This window comes from Grammomys surdaster, unplaced genomic scaffold (genome assembly GCF_004785775.1).
Source record: "Grammomys surdaster isolate TR1022 unplaced genomic scaffold, NIH_TR_1.0 140, whole genome shotgun sequence".
Classification (NCBI taxonomy): domain Eukaryota; kingdom Metazoa; phylum Chordata; class Mammalia; order Rodentia; family Muridae; genus Grammomys; species Grammomys surdaster.
Window position 1 is genome coordinate 4,195,636 of NW_021604598.1, and position 24,211 is coordinate 4,219,846.

Sequence of the window (24,211 nt, forward strand, 5' to 3'; positions counted from 1 at the left end):
CCCTCCCCCTCCCCTCTCTGTCCCTGGGAACTTCAGATGTAGAGCTTCAGGTGGAGAGTAAATTTCTCCTATTGTTTTTAAACCATTAATTTTCATTGATACACAATATCTTTGTATAGTATAAGATACAGTGTGATGCGTATAAGCTGTGTAATAAGTAGATTAGGGCAATTAGCATATTAGCATATCTGGCACATAGTTACATTTAATATTTATTTTTTCCCTTTTAAAAGCTGTATTTTTCTTTTTCTCGTTTTTTTTTTTCTTTTCAGAGAATTTCACACACATAGTGTGTTTTAATCAAGTCTGGCCCCATGTTCCTTTCTCTACAACTTTTCCCATATTCATAATACCACAAAATTTCCTCTCTAACTTCATGTATTCTTTGTTTCATTCTTTTAAAACTCCCCAAGTTCACTCAGTGTTACTAGTATGAATAGGACCAGTCACTGGATAAAGGGCAAGCTGCCAGAGGGTGTGACACTCCCTGCCTGTCATTCTGTCCATCAGTTGCCAATAGATCCCTAGCTAGGAGTGGAACTTTGTGTATCCCTCCCTTATCCGCAGTAAGATTTTGACTAGCTTGATCTTGGGCAGGTCTGGTTAATATAGTCTTATTCACTGTGAGTTCAAGTGTGCATCAGCCCTGTCATGTCCACAGAACTCTGCAGTAGTTTCTACAGCCTTTGGCTCTGAAAATCTTTCTATCCCCTTTGTCGTGATCCTTGAGTCTTGGCAGGATGCATTGTGATATAGATGCCCCATTTAAGGTTGAACAGGTCACCATTTCTTATTCTCTGCACTTTGACCAGTTGTGAAACTCAGTGTTTATCACCATGAGGGAAAAGATACTGCTTCCATGACAGTGGAAGGCTATACTAAATTTGGGTAAAAAGAAAGTATTTGTAGATTGATGACATATTCATTTTGTAGATTAATAGAAGTTTCTGACTCAGGATCTTTAACTTAGTCAGGCTTGGGTTCTTGGCTCAGTTAATGCTGTCATGCATTTTGATTATTTGCTCTCTCTCTCTCTGTCTCTCTCTCTCTCTTCTCTCTGCATGTGTATATGTGTGTTTGTATGTGTGTATGTGTGTATGTGTTTGTGTGTGTATGGAATTGAAGAATTCTACAATTTCTGTGAAAAATTACATTATTATTTTGATGGAGATTACATTGAATCTGTAGATTACTTTTGTACGCTAGTCATGTTCAAGATATTAATCTTATCAATCCATAAACAGGAGGTATTTCTGTCTTCTAGTTTCTTTTTCATTTTTCCTTCTAAAGTTTTTGCTGTTTCCATTATTCAAGTCTTTCACTTCTTCCTTGGTTAGATTTATTTCAATTTTTTTTTTGAGGCCATTGTGAGTGGTGTTTTTCTGATATCTTCCTTAGTATATCTGTCATTGATATACAAGAACAATAGTGACTTTTGTGTGTTAATTTTGTATTCTGCCATCTCACTGGAAATGTTTATCAGCTGTAAGAGCGTTCTGGTGGAGGGGTTAGGGTTTTTTATGCATATAAACAAATCATGTATAAATAAAGATACTTTAACTTTGTCCTTTCCTATTTGTAAGCCCTTTAAATCCTTCTCTTGTTTTATTTATCTGGTGTATAAGGGCTACTATCAGAACTCAAGGTACTGAATTTGCTGCTTTATTCTTGGGTCTATTGAAGTCAGTTCAACTCTAATACACTGTTCTAGAATCATGTGTACCTTAGTTCTCTCTTTCCCTTGGAAGATTAGAATAAATGGAAGACAGAGTGAAGACGAAGTAGATGGACAAGCAGAAAAAGTTACACATTTCAGATGAAACAAAATCCAGCAATTCCTTTTGTGTACACAGGTTGTCGTGTGTACAAACAGTACCACTCCCTTGTCTACCAGGAAAGTTTGTACTTAACGTGCCTACATCAGAAAATCAGAGAAAACCTGAATAAATAACTTAATGATGCACCTTAAGGCATTAGAAAAATAAGAACACTCAAGAACAGATGGGAAGAAATTACTACAATCGAAACAAAAATTAATAAAAAAGAAATGAAAAAAATACAAACAATCAGTGAAATGAAGAGGTAGGTTTTTGAAAAATTAATATGATTGACAAACTTTTGCTAAACAAACAAAAACTGGAAAACTAGAAAAACTCAAACTAATAAAACTAGAGATGAAAGAGAAGCAGTTCAACAGACAGTATTGAAAATATGCTTCAAACACATATTCTGCTGCATTGCAAAACATAGAAAAGGATGAATTTCTTCTTAAACCCTTTTTAAAAGATATATTTCTTTATGTATGTGTTTGAGTGTTTTGATTTCAGGTATGTATGTGCACCATCTGTGTAGTGGCTGTGGAGGCCAGAAAATGTCACTGAAATCCCTGGAACTGGAGTTACTTAAGGATGTGAGCCACATGTGGATGCTAGGGATTGAACCCAGGTCCTCTTCAAGAGCAGAAAGTATTTTTAAACACTGAACCTGCCATTGAATGGACATCTTGAAGCATATAATCTATCAAATTTAAACAAAAAAAAATATATAACTCTTCCAACCAGAGAACCCTAGGCTCGAACTATCAGACCTTTAAAGAGTAAGTAAAACTGTTCCATAGAATAGAAAAGGAAAACAAAAAACCACTCCAAATTTCTTTCATGACACCAGAATTTCACTAATACATTTAAAAACAAGACACAACAAATTAAAGGAAAAAAAGAAAAAATATAGACAAATCTCTCTGATCAGTGTGGTCATAAAAACTAAACAGATACCTGCAAATTGAACTTAAGAATATATTAAAAAGATTATCCACTATAATCAAGAGAGCTTCATCCCAGTGATTGAGGGGTGACTCAACAGGTATAAGTAAATACATGACTCCATAAGTGAGAACCTTCCTGAGCCACTCTGTGTATCTTCTTTTCCTTTCTAGGAGGTAGGTGTTAAAGATGCTTCCTTAATATTTTCTCTGTATTAGAATACAGTGCTGTGTGTTTCAGGAACACAGTTATCTTTATTCTTAGGTGCTAGAGACTCCAAGTGTTTTGCCTCATTTGTGGTTTTTCTATTTAGAATCATAATTTAGACTTACAGGAAAGCTCTAAACTGTGGGAAGAAAGAACTTACTGGTCATTTCAGTTTACAGGAGTGAACAGTTACACTGTGTTTATTATGAAAAACGGTTACTGTTTGCCTTACTTCTCTCTGTCCTCCATGATTGATGTGATATATTCTTAAGCATGCAGAGTAACAAGTTCCCTTCTATTTTCATTCATCCTTGGTTTTGGTTACTGCTCCTTTCCTGCCCCTCTTTCTTCTCCCTGCCCTACATCTTAACAATCCTATCGCACTATTTTTATTTTTTCCCACTTGACATTAACATATAGTGCCTCTATTTTTCATATATACTTCCTTTAGTAGATACATAAGATTCTTTTGTGGGAAAGTATGAACATTTATTTACTCACTTTGGACACTGTTCTATACCAGGTATTAGCCTTGTGTAAAGATGGAGGCAAGGAGCTGGAGCAAAGCCCATTGTATGTGGAGAAATGACTTCAAAGACCATGTGAGAGGGACTTGAGTGTGCCACACAGCTCGGGATTATCCTTGATGGACTCAGGCTTTGGCCTTTGAGGAAGCTGCTAAACTCCAGTAACCTTCTGATACTATGTGTTAACTCAGAAAAAAAAAATAATGGGTCATTAATGTGTTCTCTAAGTCCCAAGCCAGATGTGGCAGCTGTGCTCCTGCTAGGTCCTCCCACGGGCATCCTCATGCTAACACTGAGACCGCTGCCTTTTCCTACTCAGTTGGAACGACACAGAGATCATGATTAATACAGCTAATGCTTTAGTTCAGAGTCAGATGATATTCAGGAAGCATTGTATCAGGGTCAAAGCATTTAATCTGATTGAGAATACTGTATATAATATGTATATAATATGTATACAGTATACAAAAGCAGATACTGTATATAATAGAGAATCAGACCTCCCCAGTTTCCTGTGAGTTACCACACTGTAGTGGTGAACTGGTGGAGTGTGCTGTGCTTTGAAGGCCTCTGCATTCCAAGGTACTGCTTGCTTCCTCCTGGCAGTGTGCTCAGTGTCCTCTCATAGCAATGTGTTCCTGAGCGATGGGTGCGGGATGAGATCTCAGGCTTCCTGGAGGAGTTGGCTCTTAGTCATCCTGGGTGGAACCACTCTACCATTAGCAGAACATACAGGAAGCTGGAACCTGGTGTTGCAAACGGGATGAAGCAGCCCTAAAGCAGCCGGGTGAGTAAATCTGTTGTTGCCATCTTCTTCCTTAGGGAATCACAAGCATAGTGGGTGTTCCTCAAGAGCCAATGGACCAGGGGAACATTGGTTAAAATGCCTTGCCAGTAGTGATGATGAATTACAAAGATGATCTTCTTTATCCAAATAGAAAGTACAAAGTTCCGAGGAAGCATTTACTTACAGCTAGATACTGACTTGATCCTCTGGAATGTGAGAGGCATTATCGGAGCCACATTCTGTGTTATAAGAAAATGGCGACTCTGAGGGGTTTTCTTGGTGTGCTTAGCGTGACAGACCTGCTAAATGACAGAGACATGGACAGGACTGGGTGGTCCAACCATCTAACTCATAGATGTTATATTGGTAACTATGGACCTCGGTGTCAGTGTTTTCAAACTTCCACTGAGAACACCCTCCCACCCCTGCCTGTGCCCATGCAGGCTGAGGTCGGACAGCCCCTGATCCCAGAAGAAGGAAATGAGTAGTGGGACACCTTCTGCTGAGGATGTGTCAGCCTTACCTTCCAGAACTGAGAGAGAATATCTGTTCCAGCTAATCACGCCTGGTGTGGGAAACTTGTGCTGGGTAGCTGAGAGGCCATCATTTTTCCTGACCCTTTGCTCCCTTTCCACTTTGAAAGCTTTAGAATGATGACATGGGAACCAAAGCCAAACAGCCCATAATGGCCAAGAAAATCTAACTCAGATGTTGGCATGCTGGAGAACGTGTGTCAAAGGTCTCTCCGTTACTCAACTGTGTGAATAAGTAAACGTGGGGGAGGGCGGGGCTTGAGTCCTCAAACTGACTAACCACCTCCCATTGTTTCTTGGGACATTTTTTTTTTCCTGACTCTTTCTTCACTCACTTTCTTAACATAGTTCTACTTAATTTTTAGTTGTAGGTAACCAGCACATCAATACAATAAGTATTTAGGCAGGAAGGTGAAGCAAGTGTTTCTGATCTGACAAAAACCCACCCAGCTCAGAAACAACTGTTATCAATTTCTTATGACCATCCCAGAACGTTTGCAGGTTTTTATGATGTAATTCTGCATGTGCACTTTTCTTGTACAGAGATGAGATGGAGTTCATACATACTTCATTTTAGTTTGCTTTCAAAACCTCAATAATATGTGAGTTAGAGGTCTTCCCAGTCCAGTTCATGCCTTTTTCAGTTGTTGAATGGATTCTGTGGAACTGATGTATGATAATTCACTTAACACTTCTCTTCTGATAAATGTTTATATTTTTAGCTTTTACCAAGCAGCCAAGGAATCAACATGTAAGGCTTGCTATGTGCATATTTGTAGTTTTTTGAAAGTAGTGAGTTAGGAATCCAGGCCTGGGGAGATGTGTATATGCTCTACTACAGTGGATGGTACTACATGGCTTAGGAAAAATCCCAAGCATTTCCTTCAGAATTTGTAAGCTGTTTGTCCCTAAGTGTTGAGGAACGATAGTTGGCGATATGATATTTTCATGAATACAGAAGTACAGATCTAGAACTAGCCAAAATTAGGATATTAGCTATTGAAGGAAGGAAAGAAGGATTATTCCTGCTGTTATTCCTGTGTCTGGCTACACCTCTTGATCTTTCTTAAACAACCAGGGATGAAACATTCAAATATACAAGCCTATCGGGACCATTCTCACTGAAACTGTCACTAAGCTTCATGAATTGTCCTAAACGTATGGTTATGTTTATATCTTATTTTATGAGCTCTCTATGTGTTTCTGTCATTTCTATAGTTAAGATGCATAGTTCATTTGTTATTATGCAAAACTTAGTTCTACTCCTTTATAAATAATAACAAACTTTGATGTTTGTGTGTTGGGCCTATGGCCCTATCCCTTCTCTACGGGTCTTTAAGAATGATTGCTATTCCTTGTTACAAGCCAGGGGCTGATCAGGTACTCAGCTCTCTAGTGATGACATCCTTCTCACAGGAAAAAATCATTTTGGGAATTTTGATCCTTTTTTTTTTTTTTTTGAAAACTTTCATGCTTGCATCTTCCAAGAGCTTTTTCCCAAGGTCGATGAATGTTGTGGATCTCTCACTGTTAGATCCCTCGGGTTATGAGGTGGGATTATCTGATGAATTTTAAGACCTTTCCCATATTTGTTATTTTCCAAGAAGTGCCAACGGCTCTTGTTTTACTCTGTCACTGGACAGCAGACTGGGATCTTGTTGCTCATCCAATAGTTCCCACAAGACTGAAGTGATTTCTCTTTCTTATTTTTGTTTTGTTTTGTTTTGTTTTTGTCTAAGGAATCTGAGGGCTCATACAAGTGAGATAATCCAGTTATCATGATGTTATTTTTTCCAAAGATAAAGGAGAGGGTGTCCATGTCTCCAATGCCTGCCAAGGGGGAGGGCAACTCAGGATGGCAGTCTAGAGCGAGCAGGAAAGGAAAGGGGTCACCTGCTAGACAAAGGATCAGGACACATGCCCGAGGAACTATTGTAGAATAGGTGATGCATCTTCGAGAACAAGAAAGAATTGGTCACAATCACAGGGATTAGTCTGGAAGGCTCATTCCTGAAGGTTAACGTCTACACAAAAGCATGAACTAGTTCCTTGAAATTATTCTCATTCCAGTTCATCCAGGGACTGTGTTAAAATACCAGTTCCCAGGCTTCCCTCCAGGTCTACTGTATCAATACTAATTTGAAATAAGTTTTTGTTTGTTGATTACCTGGGAAAGGGGAGGGGCAGACAATAATGTAAGTCAGTATTATCTTGTCTTGGAGTTATTTTCCTCTGAAAGGGATGTTGGTATGAAAGAGGAAGTGGGTGGGTAGATTGCTGAAGGGCAGAAATGTGACCATTCTTCCAAAAGTGTCCCCTGAAAGGCTTGGCCATCATGTGTTTGTAACTTCATACACTCACAGCCCTTCATATTGATCAGAACTTTCATTCATTCATGAACTCAATGGCGTTCCTGAGCCATATGCCAGCTAGTTATGGATGATGCCGTTAATTGATTGTTCTTAACTTTTATGAGCCCAGAATAATCCCTAAAGCAAAGGCAAGTAATTTATAACTGATTCTTGTCAAGCAAAAGATTTAGCATACTCTCAAGATTGTTTTTCTTCTTATTAATAATGGTTATAAATTTGTATCCAAATGGCCTAATAACTAGGAGAAAGATTAACCTAATTTGAGAAGGCTCAGTATTGTTTGATGAAAACAGATGAGATCACTGGAAGCCAGGCAGATGGATTTGGCAGCTTTTCCATGTTTACTTGGACTGAAATCACCCTTTAATTTGGAGTTCTTTCATGAACAATAATGCATCTGTAATCTGAATATATGTTAGGGAATCATAAATGAATACAGTGTGTTTCAAACTTTATAGGTCAAATTCTATCCTCTTTTTTTATAGAACACATGAAATATTATTTGTCCATATTGATTTGATGAAAGATAGAAAAAATAGTGTATTGTTTGTCAAGTAGTGTTTATTTTTCACAATCTGGACTTTGATTCGTTTGTGCTTTGTCTTGTTTTTGGTGGGTTATAGGCCATGGATTCTAGTTTTTCACTTTCATATCTTATTGAAACATATCTCATGGTGTCTCATGAAAGCAGAAGGAATGTATGCTGGATATCTTTATGTTAATTTGACACAAACTAAAGTCATTTGGGTAGATAGAACCTCAATTAAGAATTGGGCTGTGGGCCAGCCTGTAGGGCATTTTCTTAGTTAGTGATTGATGGTGAAAGAGTCTAGTCTACCTTAGGCTGATGGTCCTGAGCTCTGTAAGAAAGCAGGATGAGCAAGCCACGATGGGCAAGTCAGTAAGCAGCACTCCTCCGGGGCCTCTGTATCATTTGCTGCCTCCAGGATCCTGCCCTGTTTAAGTTCCTGTCCTGATTTCCTTTGATGATGAACAGTAACATGGAAGTGTAAGCTGAACAAATCCTTTTCTCCCCAACTTGCTTTTGGTCATGGTGCTTCATCATAGCAATAGTGACCCTAACTAAGACAGAATGAATGAAATAGAGACTTGCACCTCACGCCAACTCTCCCTAGGTTCTGATAAATTTGAATGCTACATACCTGGGAATAATAAGGGAACTGGGCTCATTTGTATAAACCAGTCACAAGAGTCAAAGAAGTTCATGAGTAATAGCAATAACTTGAACACTGTTAATTAACGGATACCATTCAAATAGTACAGAATATGCATAATGTTGTTTCCTTCCAGCCAAACTTCTCTTGGCAATCATAGCCACACGTGCTGACTGTTCCCCAAACAAAGAACAATCCTTCATCCACCTTCTGTTTTCCTTCTACCTTGACCTGACCAATTTGTCAAGTGTGTGATCCAAATAGACATTGCTTGCTCCAGATTTTATACTGCTAAAAGGAAGGGACTATTTTTGGGTCAAAGATCTGACTCTTAGTTTTTCAAACTATTATGGATGAATTGGAGAAAGGTGATAAGTACTCTCTGATGATGAAATGAGCCAATTCAAGCCAAATTAAAGTATAAATGCAAGTTTATTGGTGGTAGCTTTCAGATGAGTTCACCAAGCACACAGGAGGAGGTCAATGAACTTGCCATGCAGAGGGATACAGAGGGGCAGAGGGGAAGGGGAAGAGAAAGAAAGTGCACACAGGAAGAAGAGAGATGCAGAGAGAGGGAGAGAGAGAGAGAGAGAGAGAGAGAGGTAAAGAGAGATACAGAGAGAGAGAGGTAGAGGTAGAGAGAGAGAGACAGAGAGAGAGAGAGACAGAGATAGAGAGACAGAGAGAGAGACATAGAGAGAGACAAAGAGACAGAGAGAGAGACAGAGAGACAGAGAGATATGCAGAAAGAGAGAGAGAACGCACCAAAATGTCTGGATTATATAGTGAAGAGCCACTGGGTGAGAAGAAGCCCCTCCCCTGGGCTGGAAAGTTCAGAGTACACTGTGGGTTATGCCAGCCATGCCTTGTAACAGTAGATGCTGGGAGAACTTGGAAGTCAGATCCACTTTGGTATGTTAAATAGGCACCTCAGTCTTGTGTCCTGTGTCTGAATCCCAAAAGAATGATTTTGGAAGAAAAGACTAACCTCAACCAATCTCAATCAACCTCAACCTTGGGTTTTTTGTAGATGCTGCTGTCCTGAAGTGCAGGTCAGGATTATTCTAAACTAGTGGTTAGGGATTTGACAGTACTAATTAAGGGAATTCAGATGCCACCTGTTGTATTGTCCTTCTTTCTTGGAGTCTTGTTTCCTGCAAGATAAGATCCACGGAGGGTTGGCAGCTTTGTCTCTCTGATGGCCTCCCCCTTCACAGGCTCTTATGGTCAAGGTGGACCAACAATTTCAAAAGAAGTTTGTGGACAGAGCAGCTTTGAGGATATGACTGAAACCAATTTGTGGCTTAGGAAGCAGTGACTTTCTGTTATTAACTAGTATGTTTTGGCCACCCTTAACCATTAAAAACAGCGATAGTCATATCAGTGTATTATTACTGTGATGTTCCAGGGAAACAGTTTAGAAGAGTTTTGCCATGCCTGGTTCTGGAGTTGTCACTGTTTATCTAAAGTGGCATCTTGCTATGTTTTTCAAACAGGTCTTGAACTCGTAGATTCAGGCAGATTTCCCACTTCTGGGGGTGAGACTATAGACACACACTAACAGATTCTGCTCAAATGTTTCTAGTAGAAATCCATTCATACAATTATGAATTTATAAACTTGTATATAATAAAGCAAGTTTCTCTCCCATTCATAAGCTTTCTATGCTGTATCTTTTCCTGGAGATGTACCACTTTTTAGAGTTTATGCTCTACCTGTTATTAAAACCTCTTGGAACACTGCATCATCTCCCAGCCATTGAGCTGCTTAATTTTTAAAGCTATTACCCTCACTATGCTTTGAAGCTGCAGGAAACTGGATATCCATATATGTTTTAATCTGTGAGTAGAACTCACTTTATTTATATAGCTTCAGAAATGTGAGTAGCTTTTCGGTGTATTTTTAAAGATAAGAACAAAACAACACATATACACACCATAAAGAACAACAGTAACACACACACACACACACACACACACACACACACACACACACGCACATACCCCTCAGACAAGCAAGCAAGCAAGCAAGCAAACAACAACAAAAACAACAAAACGAAAATGAAAAACAATAAAAAAACAGCCAAAGAAACTTTCCCTCCTTCTTTCTCACTAGATGAAAAAAAAAATGTACAGAATGTTGTAATTCATAGTTTACCCACCTATAATATAAATCAGGATATTTAGGCATTTAAGTAAACATGGCCTTATTTGTTTAAAAGGGCCTTGTTAACATTAAAATCACACTTAGCAGAACTCCGCTTTTGCTGTTAAGATTGGTAAGGAAACTGAAGGCAGAGAGATAGGTCTTCCTGTTACATTTGTCTCAATCTACTTCCTCAGGGGCATTGCTTACCATTTTGGAGGATTTGGGGTGGTAGATTTTCTAGGGAATATGTAGTTGCCTTTAATTAGGAGATTAGATTTCTAAAGTGTGCATGACTTCGGTTGCATTTGTTTTCACCTTTCCGGTGTGGACAAGCTGAGGACATTTCTTAGAGAAAGAGGGAATGATGGTTCTCTCCCCATTATCTTCTGTGCAAAGAGTTTTATCAGAGCACAGATGCCCCCTCTAGTCACAGTCATCCTGACAAAGATTACTTCTACTGCAAGTGCCCGAAGTATTGATTTTTCTACCGATGCATAACTAGTTATGGCAATCTTCGCCTCCTAAAATCAAGGTCATTAATCTTCTGATTGGTGCATTGTTAACGTTCTAGGATGCCTTGCTGCCCTGAGAAGCTGTAGTGTAGGTGACAGCCAGGGCTGGGGTCCTGCTTGAGCCTCAGAGCCCTCTTCTGTACTCACAAATTTTGTCAGCAAAATTCATTTGCAGTTGTGGAATGGCTTCCTTCTCAGTGCCAGCGGTAGACCGCCTTTGTGACCGTAGGCTCGCTGACATGGGTCGTCTATTACATTAGGTTCATTCAAGGTAATGTCAAGTGGATTTAGTAAAAACTGACTAAGAAACCAGAGCTGGTGGCTCTGGCCTGAAACTGCAGTTACTTAAAGGTTGAGGCAGGAGGATAGAAACTTCACAGCCTACTTGCCTGATGTGAATGAGTTCCTAGGTCCAGTCCCTGGGGCCAGTTGGGGGACACACAGACAGACAGACAAACAGACAGACAGACACAGACAGACTGGCAGACACACACACACACAATAAACAAACAAATAAATAAACAAACATCAGAGAACTAATGTGATCAGAGAACTTAAGTATAGTTTTATAATCTCCTTCTTCTTTTTCTCCTCCTGTGTGGTAACAAATTCTAATAACTAGGGTGTTATCCCTCTTATTCTAATGTGTACCCTCATTCAGGGAAGGGATTTCACAAGGTAGATGCATGTCCAAGGGCAGAAACCTTGACAGCCAGTTTAGCATTCTGCCAGCCATACTCAGAACAACTATGGATCCAGGCATGTAGAAAGACCTAGGCAGAACTGTATGGAGGGAGAGAGGGCAGTTAGCTTCTTCATGGTCTCTTCCTCCTCCTCTCTGTGTAGGCGAGCGTGCCTGATCACGGGGAGTATGCCTGGTCACAGGGCTGGTTTGGTCCGGCCCTGCTCACCGCTCAGTATGACATTAGCTCTCGTTTGCGTCTGACAGGAGCTGTTCATTTGTGTTGCTGTGTGCTCTGTCCTTGACCCACATCACAGCCCTCTACATGCACCATTCGCCCCGTTCGGATTCCATTCCACACATGTCACTTGATTAGTTTCATGTTTTTCTGCGCCTCTCACTCCAGACTCTGCTTCCTGACATCCATGGCTACATGGTGCAGAGCTGGGTATCTCTCCTTTATCACGGTAACATTTTTATTTCTGCAGCTCCCACTAAACTGGCAGCAACTCGTCCTCTCACTCCTAGCTTTTTCGGCTCTGTCCAGCGTGCCCGCCAGATAGTGGCGACCAAGTGACTGGAGGTAGTGACTAGAGGTAGGAAGAAGGGAGTTGTCAGAGAGACAGTGAAAGTGGAAATAGATTTCAGGCTTTCCAGCTCAGTGCGTGTCTCAACACGAGTATTACCTGACCCACCAACTCACGTTAGCTGGTTACCCGATCCAACTAAAAGCTGAGTTAAAATGGTAGAGAGTAAGAATGGCCAACTCAGGATGAGAAATGATTAAACAGAGTTGGCCAGTTCCATGTTATTGAATCTTTATTGATTTCTTCATTGAATTCCACACAACCTAAGTGTATTTTTATGTCATGTGGTAGTTAAACGGCTGGGGATATTTAGCTGAAGACATGCTTGGGCATTGGCTGGCTAATGCTGAACAAGAGAGGCAGTTTTCTGAAGGCTCAGGAACATCTGGACAGTTTTAGAAGTGCTCTGTGAGTTTTTCTCTGCTGAGTTTGGGGAACCATTCCAGGCCTGCTCTGATCAGGTTGTGAATGGAGAACAAGGACTAAACCTCCAACCCCTACATGCAAGGACACCCTGAGGTGCTAAACACAATAGACAGGCTAATACTTCATAGTTTTAGGAATTAAGACAAGGCTCTTTTGTGGCTGTGGTCTGGGGACTATAGAAAAATCAAAAAGACCCAGTTATTTGGAGAATGAAATGAAATAGGGTTTTGTTGAAGTAATTACTTAAAACAGCAGCACCTGCTCTGGCTTGTAGTTACAGAGCCACCATGTTCCCGACTAGGCTAGGCTTGAGGTCACAAGCAGCGGGAGTGTTCTCGCTACTGCTATGGTACTGGCTGAAGCCACCTGCTCAGGTGGTAAGAGACACTAGCCTGCCATCCACAAGTCACCAGAGTGGGAGATGGCTCTGCCAATCTTCCATGCTGTCTCCTCAAGGCTGGGCTGAGTCCAGACCATCCTGCCATCCACACAGTACCCAGTAGAAAATGAAACTCTAATGTTTAAAGATTATCCAATAGCTTTATATATTTGGCAATGCTCAAATAACAAGATGCCCATACCGTTAGAAGTGTTAACCAATTAACTAACCTAGATATAAGTTGTTACCCAGGGCTCCTCCCGATACATGCGTGGTTCTCCATTGCTCCTACATCTCTGCCTCCTTCCTAGCTCCTCCTCTTCCTCTCCTTACTCCTCTTCTTCCTCTCCTTACTCCTCTTACCATAGCTCTTCCCAACTTGTAGGGAAAATGTGCTGCTACAGGGTTTGGGCTTGGAAATGAAGATGGAATCAGTTCCTGCCACTGCCACTTCTGGTTCCTCTGCCTTAGACCAATGACGTCTTCCTAAGCCTTGCTGAATGCAGCTTATGAAGTAGTCAAATGGTTGACCCCATTTCCACACATTCAACAGGTGAGTCTGCGTTGTTTCTATCATGACAAATCACATATCACACAAAGCTATGTAACCCATCTCAATGGAAGAGCCTAGTAGCATGCACTCAAATGACTGCCTGCTCCTCAGTTCCCTCTGCTTCAAGAGCATTTTTCTCACCCTAAGTTGCAAATGCTATACCCATTGAGTAGTGACTGCTCCTTCATCCCTCAGCCCCTGCTCACCTCTTTTATACTTCTGGTTTCTGTTAGGTTATCCATTTTAGATACCTCACGTAAGTACCTATACTTTGTCCTTTCTGTGTGGCTTATTTTACTAGTAGAAGGTGTTCAGGGTTGTAGTTGGCATCACTGCTTCTCTGCCCCACAGTCTTTATAACAGTCCACTTTGTACCTAAACAACATTTTGTTTATTCATTCATCCACTGATGGGCACTGAGTGGTTTCTACTGGCCATCCATATTCTTTATTACCTTTAGATGTTCTGGTGTTCTGTGAGCTTGGGAGCCTCTGGAGTACATGGTGTCTTGGTTAGAGTATGTAGTTTTACATCAGAACTGCAAGTGAAGGAGGTCCAGAATGTTAAAATTGAAAAGATATGACAGGCATGAATCTTATTTAGTTTTATCTGCTATGTAAGAGAAAGAACAGGGTCTCCTGGTGCAAATTCAGTACTCGGAGCAATAGTTGAGTATTTATGGTTTATCATTAGAAAGATAGAAGATTTTACAGAGCAAATAGTAACTAATATTAGGAAAACAGGAACAGTTCTTCTTACCCCAAATGCTTGGGCCCAGAGGTTAGCCATTGTTGACAAGCTAAAATCCATAATCCCCTACTCCGGATCCTTGGAGATTCTTGGCTCGGCTGCTGCTAATGTTCCTTCCACATTAGCTGTACTCACAGTGACTCTGCATGTGGAGATTGCTCTCCATGTCTCCTGAGGGATGTGTGATCAGATATTCAGAAACTACTTTTCTTGCCAAATAATACTCAATTTCTTCCATATCTGTGGCCCATTGCTTAAAGTCTCCATCAATCTTGCCTAGTTTCTAGAATGAGTAGCTTTTCCTCTTAATGCATTTGCCTCCTTGTATTTCAAATAAGGCAAGAATTACCCTTTCTGACTTGATAACGTAGGGTCAGAGGGGCCACATAACTTTCCAGAGGATTCTACAGTTGTGCTCTGAGGTTTGATCAGATGAGCCTTCTCTGCTGGTCACAGTTCTGATGTTATCCTGGGCAGTCAGGTTCAGTGTAAACTTGACAGAAGAGAGCCCATGCCAAGGAGGTAGCAGACAAGAGAAAGCCAATTTTTCAAATATCTGCATTTTTACAGGCCTCTAAGGGATATCTTAAATCCTTTGCTTCTTACAAATGTTTCCTGTTATTGAGAGATGTTGGGCAAACAGAGGTGAGCTTAACCTACTGTAGGAGACTTCTGGGCGATATGTAGATTAAGCCTAATATTCCCATGTAAATAACTTCTAAAGTAGAATTTAAAAGCATGGGTTTGATAGGTGTGTCTTATATGTGAGATTATACCAAACTTTACGTGAAAATGCCCAGGACTTAGAATAGCTGAAACAATTCTTAAAAAGGAATAGGAGAACTCAGTCTACTTCTATTAACTACAGAAATATAGTGTGAGCTCATGTAAGAACTAGACACACAGATCAATGAAACACAAGATAGAATCCAGAGATGTTCTAATGTGAACATACCCAACCGTTTTTAAACAAGGAAAGTCAATGGAGGAAACCTATCCTTTTCAAAATTTGTGCTGGAGCAACTTGGCAGTTCCAGGTAATAAGTTAAACCAATCACCAATATACTAGACCTAAACCTTATAAATTATGCAAAAAAATCATCAAAATTGATCACAGACTTTCATGTGAAATGTGAAAAACAGCCCAAGCAAGTAGTTTGCAAAGTATTAAGCATATATATTTTTTATTTACTACAATGAATCTTGGTGCCTTTGGATAGAAAGGAAAAATTTAATATTAAAGCCATGTTTATTACAGTCTAACTACTGTGCTAAACCATGGGAAAATTCCATCAATAAAGTTTTATGAAGGAACAACACATAGAAAAAAGCATGTAGAAAAAATATATTTGGGACCTAGCACTGTTCAAAAAGTTTTGAGACTTGACATCAAAAGCACAGTCTCTAAAGGAAGCCAGGAGCTGTGGGTCACATCAACAGAATGTACGTGAGCTCTCTGGGAGAAAATCTGAGCATGCCAAAAAAAAAGAAAAGAAAGAAACAACAACAAACTAGAAAGTGGGTGGAAACCCAAGAGACAGTTCAGTAGAAAGTATGCACAGGTGGTGTTTTATCACATGGAAAGAAGCTCAACATTATTAGCTATCAGGAAAATGCAAATCTAAGTCACAAGGAGACATTGCTACTCATGTACAGAAATGGATTAAAAGATGTAAACGCCAAGCGATGGTTGAGAAGTGGAAAATTCCATATTACTGCTGGAAAGAGTGTCATGTGGTTTAGTCATACTGAACATCATCAGTATCACAGTTTCTTATAAAACCGAGCAGACACTTGTCATTTGGTAGTTAGTACGTTCTTGGACATTTATTTCTTGAATAAATGTGCACAGTAGTCTTATTTGTTATAAGCAAAAAGAAAAGCAAAAGCAATTGAGCAAGCTAACAAATGAATAAAAGCCCAGATGTCCTTCACTGGGAAATACTTATACAGTCAGTGGTATTTCTATGCTAGGGAATACTGAGCAGGCATGAAAAGGAACACTCTCTTGACCCAATACCTTGTATGGAGCAAAAAGAAATTCTCCAAGAGCACATATAGTCTCAAAGGCTTCACTATATACATACAAACTATGATCCTGTTAATAGAATCTTCCTAAACAATAAGATTATAGACATAGAAAGTTGAGTTGTGGTTGCCAGGGGTTCAGGATAAAACAAGAGGCAGAGTGATTGTGGCTGTGTATTAAGAGTTTGAGAATCTGAATGGTGTTAGCACAGTTCTGTAAGTTGATTGGTTATAGGAACACAGACACACAGAGTACGTACATTTATATACAAATTGGTGAAATGTGAATGAGCTGTGTGGAGAACATTGATGTCTTGTCCTGGTTTTGATATTTTACTATGATTACACAAGGTATATATACCTCCCTGTGTGTTTACACCTTCTGATGAATACACTAATTAAAATTAAAATATAAATTAGTATTAAATTATTTATGAACAACCTTTTTTTTTTCTCATTGAGACCTGACAAGCCTATTTAATAAACCATAAAAGGGCATCATATGAAAGTCAAGCACACCAGCCACATATGTGCCATTTGATATATATGCATGTAAGAGTTGTTTCTTCTTTCTACTCATCAAAGAGGTGGTATTCACTGATTTCTTTGAAAATAATTTCGGAAACTGAAGATTTCTGTTCTACCTTTTGGTCTGCACTCACTGTAATTCATCCTAAGAGCCTGTTGACATTTTTCTGACCTTAAATGCAAATTAATTTCTTAGGCTGATATTATACACCCCAAACTGTACAACACCTCTTTCAAAAGCATGTGAATCAAACCATGGGTGTTTGAATTTGGTCCTCTGTGTTCTTAGTATTTGTTGTCTTCTATGTCAAAAGATCCCCAGAATAACACGATTGCTGGCCAAACGTAAAGGTATTTAGAACAGAATTTAAATACAAGCCTACAAAAGTCAGCTCTTGACATCCCAGCCATGAAGTCTGCGTTTGCCTGACACCACCAGCTTTCAGTAGTCACTGAAAGGCATTGTGTGATTGTACCCAGATCATTCTGAGTACCACTTCCTGAGCTCCAGAGAGAGAGAGAGAGAGAGAGAGAGAGAGAGAGAGAGAGAAAGCCCACTTAGGTCATCAACGGTTCAGGGTAAGCTATGAAGAGCAACTGGGTGACTGGTATGGGGCCTCTCTGTTTCCACAACTTTGTTCCCTCATGTTTAAAAAGGAATGAAAATGTTGTCTGTCCATTAGTGCATTCTGTGAGCTAAAAGTTAGTCTCAGATGAAGCTTGAAGTACATCGCCACACCTGTCACAGTTACACAAAGAGATTGTTTCACTTTTCATTTTTCTTCTTGGAGGAGGTTTTTAATACTACATTAAATTAAACAAGCAAACAAACAAACAGCGAAACTCTCATCTTTGTAATGGTTTCTAATGACAATGTCCTGCTCCAGATTGGAAAGCCTGTCTCATAGCTTTACAGGACAGACTCTTGGATATGACTGTTTCTTCCTCTATCTTTGTTCAGCATAACTTCTTCCCTTCCAACCATTGCCTGACAGTGAGGTGCTGATGCTGGAATGGCTGCTACAATGCCACTGAGCACAGAGAAGCATGCTGGCCCACAGAAGGCATGTTTATGGTCAGACTCGTCAATACAAGGATAGGTGGCATGACTCCTGAGGAAAGCTTGCAAGTGTTTTCATCCCTTAATAGATTACACATCTCCTTTCCTGTTATAGTTTTATTGCGAGCTCAAATGTTTACTCAGTAGAAGACAAATTTATTTGTGGTTTATAGATTATCAAGGATGGATATTGTTTTTCTATGATATTATAAAGTCATGAGACTGGCAGCCAAATGTTATCACCTGCATATCTTTAATAATCACACAGGTCATACATGCATGCATGGGATGTGGGAGTGTGGTGCCGAGTTTGTGTCAAAGTCATTGCTCGTCAGATAATTCTGTGTATTTAAGATTTCATTTATGCAACCATCAAAAGTTAAGTAAAATGGCTCTTTATTCTATTGTCTGTTATTTAATTTAGGTCATATATTAAATTCCTGGTTGGGAGACAAAAACAGAAAAGTTACGTGAAGAATGTTATGTGAGGGGCCCACAACGTTCTTTAGGAACTCAGTTTGTGAGTCTGACTTCTTCTCTTGGGATGAAGGAAATGGTTTTGGCCATAAAATTCCCATTAGCCACAAAAATAAGCAAAATTGCCTGCAGGATTCATGCAGGTAGAGCCTTGAAGAGTAATAAAACCTGGGCTAAATGAACTCTTAAGGACACGATTTAAGCCCTTGAATGGCCAGTTAGACTTTATGTTTATCCCTCTGACTATACTTCCATATGTTTCTGGAGAAGTTCTACAAAGTGGTTCATTAAAAAAAATTGTATTGGACTGGGGTAATTTGGGGCTTATTGACCAAGGCCAAGGGTGGGGGGTGCCCTGTTGGAGACCAGGAACAGCAAAGAATGGCAGGTCTGTCTGCATTCTTTCCTTCTGCTACCTAGTACGAAGTGACTTCAAGTCTGGTTTAATTTAAATAAACATGACAAAAAGCTTAATAAATAAGATCAAGTAAACAAACAAACAACAACAATAATAAAATACCCTAAGAACAACCAATAATTTATGAGACCAAAGTTGATTTTAGGGAAAAGGGGCACATTATTGAAAATTAAGTCATCTGTATTAATCCAAGAAAACTTTGTTTTTCTGGAGGTGAATTTAATTGGGTCCATATGCCTACGAGCCTCAGGAGATAGGAGGTCTGAAGAATGTCACCTTTGCTATTTTTTATTTTCTGTGGTTTGTAGGAATAGCTGTATACAGGTGCTTGTTGTTTCATACCACCTAAATTGAACACTATTTAGGTACTTACTACATATAAAGTGTTGTGAAGGTCATGTGATTACACATTGTACATGTAGAAAGAGCACAAAAGCATACTTTATGCAGGTGAACTTCAAGAATGGCTCGCTACATTCAGTGAGCTCGAACTTTGAATGATTTGTGTGTCCTTTTGGGTTTCCTGGGAAAGGAAGGCCATATGAAAATCACAGGATGAGATCTTCTGGCCACATGTGAAGGAATCTGAGTATATCTCTGTCAGGTTGAACATGGTCCATCAAGTGTTAAATATTGTACTTGAAATTGTGAACGCTGGCAGATATTGAAGAAGGCTTATGGAGGGTCTTATCACAAACAGGAGACAGCCAGAGAGCCTGTCAGGCAGTGTAGGTCAGAGGACAAGGCAACTGAGCAGAGGCCAGAGAGAAGGGGCTGTAAAGATAACTGTGGGTACCCAGCAGGTATGAGGGGAAGTAAAGAGGCTTTTAAAAGTAACTGGGGGGCATGGAGCAGGTAGGAGAGGAAGTAAGGAGGTTATAAAAGTAAATGGAGGCACCAGAAAAGGAAAATAGTCAACATCGCACTGGATATCTGCAAGGGAAGGCAAGGAAGTCAGGCAGCCCTGGCTGAGGTACAGGAACTTGTAATCAGGACTGGCAGGTTCATTGTGAAAGTGACTCTGGGAACCTCTGGAGAGATCTAAGAGTGAGAGAAAGACTGAACCAGGTTAGTGCTTAAGGTGCCAGGGGTATACAGTAACAGCAATGGTAAGGCCTGGTTCTCTGCTCACTGTTAACACGCAAAGTAAGGATTTTAGACAAAGATGGAGAAGCCAGGAACAGCTAGCTCCCAGGGCTCCTTACGAGGCCCATGCCATTTTTCCAGTCTTGGTGATTTTTTAATAGTTATTTTAATAATGATGCTGAAAGTGTGTGGCAGTCTCTCTCTCTTGGAACAGTGTAGCCGCTGAAAAAGGTTGCAACTAATACGAAAAATGAGTTTTATTGCTTCACTGTGGATTTAATTAATTTATGTTCTTCCTCTTTCCATTGCCATGTGTCCTCTGAGTTGACTGGATGTCTAGGCAGGGCTCCCTTATGAGAGTCCATGTGATGAAGGAAAGCACTGAGAAATTTTTCCTCACTCTGAAAATGTTTCGTATTACAAGAGTAAAAACACATGCAAAGGGAAAGTGAGTGGTTTAGGCCAGTGGTTCTCAACTTTCCTGATACTGTGACCCTTTAATACAGTTCCTCATGCTAACCATAAAATTATTTTCATGGATACTTTATAACTGAAGTCTTGCTACCATTACGCTGTGTGATGTACATATCTCGATGTTCCAGTGGTCTTTTGAGGAATCACAACCCACAGGTTGGGAGCTGCTGAGTTGGGCTCATTTTATGCCGTTTTTAGACACAAGAACATAGACTGTCTGCATGATGGTTTCAATTAAGGTGTCCCAGCCTTGGTGTAGTTGACCTTTGTCTTGGTTAATTCAGTGCTGTGCCATGAGGGTGGGGGTTGCCTCCCGAGGTCTGGGTCCACAAGACACCTGTAGCCCCTCTCACTCCCCATTGTGACTATCTGCAGCGTTTCCTAATGTTGCCAGAATTCCCCTGAACAGAGGTGGGAAAGAGGAACAACAGCTGGCTTAAGTGTATTGTAGTGATGCTATCAGAAAACAACTGCTGACACCTCCTGCAGTCCTGATGCTCTTACTCGACAGCCTGTGGTACTTCAAAAACTGTCTATTGCCTGCAGACACACTTGAAGAAGGAGAAACCCCATTTTACTGAGTTCTGTGTGTTTCCCACGTTCTTTAACCCTCTGTCTCTCTTTCATTAGCAGCCGCGTCAATTACCACTTGATTTTTACAAGAAGGACACTTACTTCTTTCTTTTCCTGGGTAATTAGTTCCTCAATGAAGAATAAGAAGCTTAAACTGGGATGTGGAAAATATGGATTTCATCTGGAATATTTTTTTGTCGTTCATTTTACCCTAAATTCCCTGTAATTTGGAGCGGGCACCTTAGACTTTCTGTATATTTTCTCACTTGTCAGGTGAAGGAGATAAGTCAAGAGAGATTTTATGCCTTTTGCATGTAATCATTTAAAAAGCAAGCTCATACATCGTGTCATGTTTTAAATGCAATTTTTTTTCGAACAAGCCATTGTTACTGTATTTTATAAAAGCACTGGTATGAATTGGAGACACAACAGAACAAAGTGCTCTTTCACTAAAGGTAATAGAGAAGCCCTTCCTGGAAATGTGATAGGAAGTTTTCACAACCTTCCTCTTCTGTCTAGTAAGAGACAGTACAATCTGGCTCACAAAGCTTTAAACTTGGTGGTATGCAAGAGAATGTCTGACTATTCTTTGATCAGCAGAAATTGTGTGGCTGATAGAATTTATTACAAATTTTTTTCAAGAGGAGACTTCTAAGTAATATTACGGTTCTCTTAAAGTTTTTACATAGCTTGTTGCTCATTGGTATCTTGCCTTAAGAAAACATGTTCATCTAAGAACTGGGCAATGAGAACATCAGGACGTTAATAATTATATTCCCAAGAATCTCTTGCCTGTGAAACAGTATCTCTACTGTCAGTGTGAAAAGTCTCCGGAGCCAGTTATGTTAGTGAGAACATGTGAAGGAGGAAGAGGTATGGAATCCATTTGCTACAGAGAGTTTTACAGATGTTTTCTGAGCCTGCTCCATCATCCAGCTTCATCCATCATTCAGAGGAGAAATCTATTGTGTGGACTCAGGCACTGTGAACGGACATGTTAACAGGGAAGTTGAGCAACAAACTTAACAATCTGCCTTTGGTCTGATTTTCTATTGTTATTGCCCAGTTTTTCTTTGCATATCCAAAAACTGTGGAGAAACCACTCTCCCAACAGAGTTACTAGAAGCCAAAGACACTGCTGTGTTCCCTGTACTATGGACAGCTTGTTCTGATGCCTCCATCCTGTTTAGAGTAGAATATTCTGTACAGTCTTGTGGTCCTCCTGGGAGCTCTCTCCACATGGCCTGGCATTGCTTGGGGGTCACCTAGCCTGCCTCAAACCTGTAAGACCTTTCTACCAAGTTTCATCCCTCCATGTAAAAAGGCAAGACCACTGCTTGCCCTATTAGGAGCGAACATTCACCCTGTCTTTACATTTTTTTAATCCAGATGATGAAAACACCCCCGAAACTCCCCCGGACTGGCTGACTGGCAGGCGTTTTGTATTTACTTGGATTTAGCATGAATGGGATTTGGTCCTCTGATTTCCCTGCCTCCATCACTTGGAACAAGTTATTTATTACCCAAACAAGCTTGTATTAGTAGATCAGACAGGCACATGGTATGTCTCTCACAAGTGCATTTGCTCAGTTAGATTTATGGTAGCCCAAATCATTTTATATTACTTTTCATTGTTGAAAATTTACTGTATTCACCCCTGGTTTGGCATAAAGTATTTGTAGTGCGCTAAAGGTTCCTATGGCTGAACACTTTATCTCTGTAACACTTCATGCAAAGGAAATTAAAAAATATATAGTGAAAGCATTTCCCGGATATGTTTCTAATCAGCTGTGTGCTTGAGTCATTTGATGTGTAGGCACCAGAGAGCAAGGAATTACTAAGTGTTCTCAGTCATTCACAATGCCTTGGAAATCCAGATCAGGATTCCGAGTTTATGAAAACATCTGTTGGAAATTCCACAAGCCCTTTATTATCCTGTAACTATGAATTAAGAACATTTTGCTGTGGTGCTATCTGAAAGGACTCTTGAAAGGAGGTGAGTCCTTTCTGTCTTGAACAAGATCAACTGGTGTAGTTGGGTAGTATTGGAGTTTACTTCTGCAACAGAGGGTCAACCCTTTTATTTTGTAACAGCCATCTCTTGTTCCATGTGTTCCCTTCAATTATCTTGGTAACTCTGCCTGTCTGGTGGACTTCTAAGGCAACAGTAACAACAGGTGTATCCAGATGCATCCCATCAGAAAGTATAGGACTTAGCACACAGGATGGTCAGCCCTGAATCCAGACTGAATGAATTATGTGCTTTAGTTCCTTCTTTGGCTTTTTCTTCAGGGCCTTAAGCCAAACTGTTTGTTCCTGTTTTGAGGATCTGTAACCTCTAACTTCTGTTTTTGCCAGTGAATTAGTATGAATTTAGTTTGCCCATTGTCTCAACATGTAATCACCCATGTATTAGTAATTTCAGATTTGTTTACAGTTATTACCTAAGAGTAAAACAAAAGTGAACTAGGAAGACATAGCTCTTTGATTGAGATGGGGAGGAAGCCTTGCCAGGTTTGATCTAGTGAAGGCCATAGCTATTAGGACTTTGTAATTAATCTCTATATTTGAATTAGCACTCTTAATTCCTGCCCTGTTTTATACTTCTCTCTTGACATTCAGCAACTTTGAATTCTTATAATCTCACATTAATTCCTCTTTCATTGCATTGTTTTCAGATATGATATTCTCATATTTTGTTAAACATAAATAAAAGGAGAGTTTTATATATTTTGGCTGAATATGGTTTTCTATCTGAAAATATAATCTGTGAGCTTAATGTGATTGTGCTGCCTAGCAGATACACGTATTGTGGGAAAGAAAATATCGACAAAGGGTTAGTCTTGACTTACATGACATGTTTAACTTCTGCTTGAAAGACAGAGGAGCTACATTCATTCATGACTTTTTCCTGTTCCTGTCTAGGTTGTACCCATGAAGGAAGAACCTACAACAGCTCCTTCAAATGGCAAAGTCCGGCTGAGCCGTGTGTCCTTCGACAGTGCCAGGTAAAATCCGACTACTTTACTCTTCCTCAGCTGCTACTTTCAAACAATACAGAGGGAATCTCCTAAGAGACTGAAAGGCTGGGGGGCAGCTCTATTCTTGTATGTGTCTGTTGTGACATTAGCCAGAAGGAGACAGGTGCAGGGTAGGTAGTGAACAGC

At 40.0% G+C, this 24,211-nt stretch overlaps 1 protein-coding gene and 1 long non-coding RNA gene across 2 annotated transcripts in view; one reads left to right on the forward strand and one right to left on the reverse strand.

Annotated features, from left to right (window-relative positions):
• Bmper (BMP binding endothelial regulator) overlaps positions 1-24,211 on the forward strand; it is a 258,960-nt gene that overhangs the window by 32,769 nt on the left and 201,980 nt on the right. The window contains exon 4 of the mRNA XM_028763767.1: positions 23,970-24,052. Coding sequence (XP_028619600.1) covers positions 23,970-24,052 — 83 coding nt within the window. The remainder of the gene's footprint in view (positions 1-23,969; positions 24,053-24,211) is intronic.
• LOC114618120 lies at positions 4,051-4,954 on the reverse strand. The gene is made up of 3 exons (XR_003710922.1): positions 4,807-4,954; positions 4,468-4,585; positions 4,051-4,313 (listed from the first exon to the last, which is right to left on the reverse strand). It is a non-coding gene; the product is annotated as an uncharacterized LOC114618120 (long non-coding RNA).